General features: G+C 37.4%; 1 protein-coding gene across 1 annotated transcript in view; it reads left to right on the plus strand.

Annotated features, from left to right (window-relative positions):
- Positions 1–5524, plus strand: part of hscb (HscB mitochondrial iron-sulfur cluster cochaperone) — a gene marked incomplete at its 3' end in the record, with an annotated part of 11772 nt that overhangs the window by 4073 nt on the left and 2175 nt on the right. Inside the window, 2 exon segments of the mRNA XM_014024019.1 lie at positions 1272–1361; positions 1502–1646. Of these exon segments, the coding sequence (XP_013879473.1) occupies positions 1272–1361; positions 1502–1646 (235 nt within the window).

Raw genomic sequence — 5524 nt, forward strand, 5'->3', positions numbered from 1 at the left:
TATATATATATTTCGGCTAAACCTTACAAGTTTGAGCACATTTTAATTCCCTCATCTATTCTAGCTTCATAACAGATAAGGGATATATTTCCTTTAATCTCTTGGCTCACTTGTGGCCACAGAAATTTCTTCCATAATAGGACTATTGATTGCTCCGCTTGAGTAAACACGGATCCATAAGTGTTTATTCCTTGCTTAGACTTGGGTGGCAGAATATAAAGCCCAATTTATTATTTTAGGGGTTTAGAGGTGGCATTTCGTGTGTTGGCCAAGAGATCGTTCACCAAAATGTTGCCATCTTTTCACAAGCTCATATGCAATGAATGCTTGACGATAAAAGCTATTGAAGGCGGCGACAGATTTCACTGCTGATTGATTTGCATTTGATTTTCTTTACAGATCATTATACTGTTATCCTGCTAGGAGACACTGCTACTCCAGGGGGAGTGCTGTTATCATATATTAGTCTTCAGAAATGCTTAATGTGTGTATAAATACTAGGATTCAGGTTTAACCCGAGCAGCAGCGACGTCATTTTCTTTATCAGGTTGTTTTAGATCATGTACTTGAAAAAAGGCACGTTGCAGGATGTTGTTATAATGACATAATACGTCAAATGAGAATCTGAACATGTGGAGGGAAAGCCCAAATTCTCAAACACAACCGGTGCAGTACAGTAGAATCTGGATTCGGTTTTATTTATCTCGCTTCTTGTCATTTTTTATTAATTAGGCCTCCCCCTGCCTCGGGGAATCATATATAGAAAGCTCATTACTTATACAAGGTTACAAGACAGCCACCTACTATACTGGTTGTTATTACAGAAATAGCTTCACACGGCAGGCCTGTGGGCCAGAGCGTGAGACTATTGATTTTCACTAGAACTGACAGAGCTGATAGCTGCAGAATGCACTCAGATCTGCTAACCATTTCCAAGATGTTTTCCTCCCCGCCTCCTTTTCTTTTTTTACACACGCCATGTCAATGTCACACTCAAATCCCTTAAAGGGTCCCAAACTGCCACACTTTGAAAAAAAAAAGAGTTGCTGCTCCTAATTGTGAGGATCTAAAAGGATTTGGTGTTTGACAGGGATGATGATCGGAATGGTGAGGTGTAAAACGGCTCAGCATTTATTCCCACTTGTCAAAGTTTAATACTCATCTGTGGACACAGAGAAAGTTGGCTGTTTAAAAAAAAAAAATGACATGCTCATTACAAATCATAAAAAGCCTGATTGTCATTTTGAACTGTTTTTTTTTTTTTTTTACAGAAAGAACTGGAATATTCAGAAAGCCAGTCTGCTCTTGTTAACAAAGCGTACGAAACTCTGCTCAAGCCTTTGAGTCGTGGTCTTTACATGGTGAGTTTAAAACCCTCATCTTCATAAGAACAGTGTATTTTATAAGTGTTACGAGTTTTGACCACGTGATTGATCATTCTTTACTACTTGACAACCGAGAGTTCGTTGAAAAGAGCAGGAAGTTCCGTCGTGTGTTTCAGCTGGAGCTGCAGGGCATGCATCTGGAGGAGGGCACCGACGCTGAAGCTGATCCAGACTTCCTGTTGGAGCTGATGGAGATCAACGAAGCCCTCGATGAAGCACAGACTCCAGAAGAAGCCAGTAAGATTGGCCATGACACCAAAGGTAAACACAAGGAGAATTGTTAAATTTCTGTAGATTGTAGTTGAGAGATTTGGCCCAGTTGTCATAAAGTGCTACAGAGGAGAATGTGAAGTTTTGGGTCTACTTCAAATTGTCTTTCTTAAGGGCCTGTAAGACCTCATTTTGTAATAACAACGCATTATGTAATAATGTCATATAATCAGGCTTCAAAATGTAATAAACTCACGCTAAAACCGTGTTATGGACTAATTATTTATATCTGTTCTACCTTGACACTCTCCAGTAATCATATCTTATGATTAACTAGTTTCGGCATTGGTTAGATGGTTCACAGTTGGCGAAATGTGATTGGTTGTAAGTAGGGTTGGGCATAATTGTACCGTGTGCAATTAATCGTCAGAAAAACATTAATTATTTTTTGGCACTTGACGATTAATACGATTAATGCCACCAGGGAGACTGACTGAAGATTTCTCCAGTCAGTCTGCTCGGTCTCTTCTCTGCTTAAAATATAATAAACATTTTAAAAAAGTTCTGTAATTTATTTATCTATCAACACAGTTTAAAATTTGATTTATAGCCTGAAGTCTGTAATTTTGACACAATTTGGAACAGATTTTTATGAAGAGCAAATTTTTCCTACTAAATTGGTCATGTGACCAGGACATAAGGGTGTCCAGGGACTCCAGGGGATTAATTGTCAAATTAATCGTTATCGGCTAAATACCACAATTAATCGTGATTAATTTTTTGCCAATATTGCCCAACCCTAGTTGTAAGCATATCACTTGATGTTATATTATCGGCTGCGCTGCACTGACGGGCCAGCCACAATACGACAGACTTAGCTGGTTGACCTCTGTCCTGTTGTTGCTCAGATTAAATCATTTGACGACCATACACACAGACTTTCTGTGCATTTATTCCAACGTGTTTCTGCGTTCTTGGTAAATCATGCCACCACAGTTTTTGGCGTTGTCTAAAGGCGGCTCCAAGAACCGGAGTTTTGCCCGCAGCGATCGACTTTTTCGGACGACCACTGGGCATTGGGAAAGGAAGGTTTGTCTGAGAAAGCTGACCTGTCTTTCTCTGCTGATCGTGTCCGGGTTTGTGATCTGTCCTTACTTCGGCCGCTGTGGGTAACCTTTGGGACTGGAGCTGAAAAAAGAACCTGTCTATGACAGAAACACGGTGAGCTAATATTTTCATTAGCACCTTATGCTAAAAGCAACGGCTATTTTCGGCCCACCACACACTGAAATTCTAATTGTTAGACGCTCGTCTGGTCGCTTCTGCGGGTGTTGATTTTAGCCGAGGTAGATATTGGGAGCGTTTTATTCCATATCGAGTCAAAACAGGGAGCTTAGCTTTCTGTTATTCAATTATGTAATAATTGACGCAAAACGTAATAAAAGTCTTTAACGCATTATGTAATAGTTATTACATTTTGCGGCAATTGTAACAAAATGTGGTGGTATAATAATTTGGTGCATTATGTAATAAACAATCAAAAACCAGTATTTCTGTTCATCCTAATCAATATACTTGTAATAACTGTCATGTTGCAAATACTACATAATTAAATCTTTATAACTTTGGTCAATAAACACAGAACTTCTCATCTTTTATTTGCGTTTTCAGATTTACTGCCTGATCCCTGTTACAGAAATTATTCTACTTTGTAGACAACTCCCAAAATATATCTAAAAGTTAGTTGTGCATGTCAACCTCTTCACATGTTTACCTGTGTAATGAACCTTAAAAAAATGTGTAATTTTCATTAAAAAAAAGTATTAATCACATGCGGGGGGTGGGGAGGGGGGGGCGGGGGGCCTGTCGGCTTCTGTATCAGATGGAAATGAGGGTTGAAGAATTTGTTTCTAGCAATAGAGTGGGTTGGAAGTAGATATTTGATGTTAATAATTGTTTTTTTAACGTCCTTACAGGCTCTGACATGTTGAATAAATTAGAAACTAAGTTTTTGAAAGATTCCATAAAACATGAAAAAAAATCTGTGAGCTTGCTCTTTACATCCATATACACAAGAATTTCACTGAAAAGGCAAATAAAAGATGAGAAGTTGTGTTTATTGACCAAAGCTATAAAGATTTAATTGTGTAGTATTTGCAACATGACAGTTATTACAAGTATATTGATTAGGATGAACAGAAATACTGGTTTTTGATTGTTTATTACATAATGCACAGATTATTACACCACCACATTTTGTAACAATTGCCACAAAATGTAATAATGTTATTACATAATGCGTTAAAAACTTTTATTACATTCTCTGTCAGTTATTACATAATGCGGTTTTAGCGCGAGTTTATTACATTTTGAAGCCTGATTTTATTACATTATTACATAATGCGTTGTTATTACATAATGAGGTCTTACAGGCCCTGACACACTAGACAACTTATGCCAACTTATGAAACATTTTTATGTCTAAATTGCTAATAAAAGTTATAAATTTGATCAATTTGTTTGAATTACATTATGTACACACCGAAAAGAAGCTTCCTGTTGATTTTTTAAATTCCATCTTCAATGTAGACGTCTTTAAATTGTTCATAAATTGGCATAAGTTGTCTAGTGTGACAGGGCCTTTACCAAAGAAGTCCAAAAGTTACTGAAATGAAACAAAAGATATGTCTATGTTCATGTGCAGTACTTGTTTGAATATATTTACCTATTCAAAACGAACAAAGCAAATTTGTTCCAACTACTGTTTTTAAATGTTTGGTAGGGTTTGGCAAACTCATATTGTGTGCAGTTAATCATCAGTAGAACTGTCAAAAATTAATGTTTGCCACTTTTCAATTAGTGCCATGTGATGATGTATTTTTAAAAACCAAACAAATGAAATAAAATGCAAGGCAGCAGAAAAAAACTTATATCTGCCCCTTTTATAAAAAGAAAAAAAAACTCAAATTATAATAATCTTCAAGTAACAAAACAAAAACATCAGTTTCTTCTTGAACAACAATTCATACAGATACACACTATACTATTTCATGTTTCTTCAACAAAACAACTTTTATCATTCTCATAGATCTGGCATTTTTAACATCACTTTCCAGATTAAATTGAAGTACGCTGCTCCTTCAAACCGGTTTGACACAAGTCTCTCTTAACAAAATTTAATTGGATGTTTAAAGGTAATATGTTTTTATGAGCCTTACTGCTAATTTACACTAGATGTGGTTCCGCTGCACTCCGGTCGACACCACAAATACACAACCATTGTAATCAATGAGAGTATTTACACTGGCTCTGCACAGCAGCGCATGGCGGTGGTGAGTGGATGGCGATCTGCAAAAATTAGATTTGATCCTACTTTTACTGGACGCCAGAGCTGCGCCGAAGTCGATCTACAAAGATCACATATCGCACCAACAGGAAAAGGAAGAAACACAACATCCGTATTTTCAAAATAATTCACCAAAGGCAGAGTAATTTTTGTTGAAATCCCAGTTATATTGATAAATGTATGGATATAATTCTACACCAATGGTGTAAGGTGTATCATTCTGTTTGGGAAGCAGATGGCAACATGCAGCGTGCAGCATACGCATACCCGTGGATTTTATTTTGAAAATCAGAAGTTTCAAAAAGACGACAGCGATTTAGTTTCAGCTGTGTTTGGAGTTCGCCTTCTACAGAATTAATTATTTTCGCTCTGACTTCCACATCAACCCATTCTCACTCCCGAGTCTTCACATATTGACGTTTTTCAAAGGTCCCTTTGCGTCCAATTTTGACGCATCAGGTACCCCCCTTGCGTCATATTTTGACGGGATGGGGCGGAATCTGTTGTCGTAATTTCTGAAAGTGTAGAAAATGCACAAATACTACCGTCCCAAAGCGGCAAGGAGTGACGCGAGGGGGTACCT

This window comes from Austrofundulus limnaeus, unplaced genomic scaffold (genome assembly GCF_001266775.1).
Source record: "Austrofundulus limnaeus strain Quisiro unplaced genomic scaffold, Austrofundulus_limnaeus-1.0 Scaffold403, whole genome shotgun sequence".
Classification (NCBI taxonomy): domain Eukaryota; kingdom Metazoa; phylum Chordata; class Actinopteri; order Cyprinodontiformes; family Rivulidae; genus Austrofundulus; species Austrofundulus limnaeus.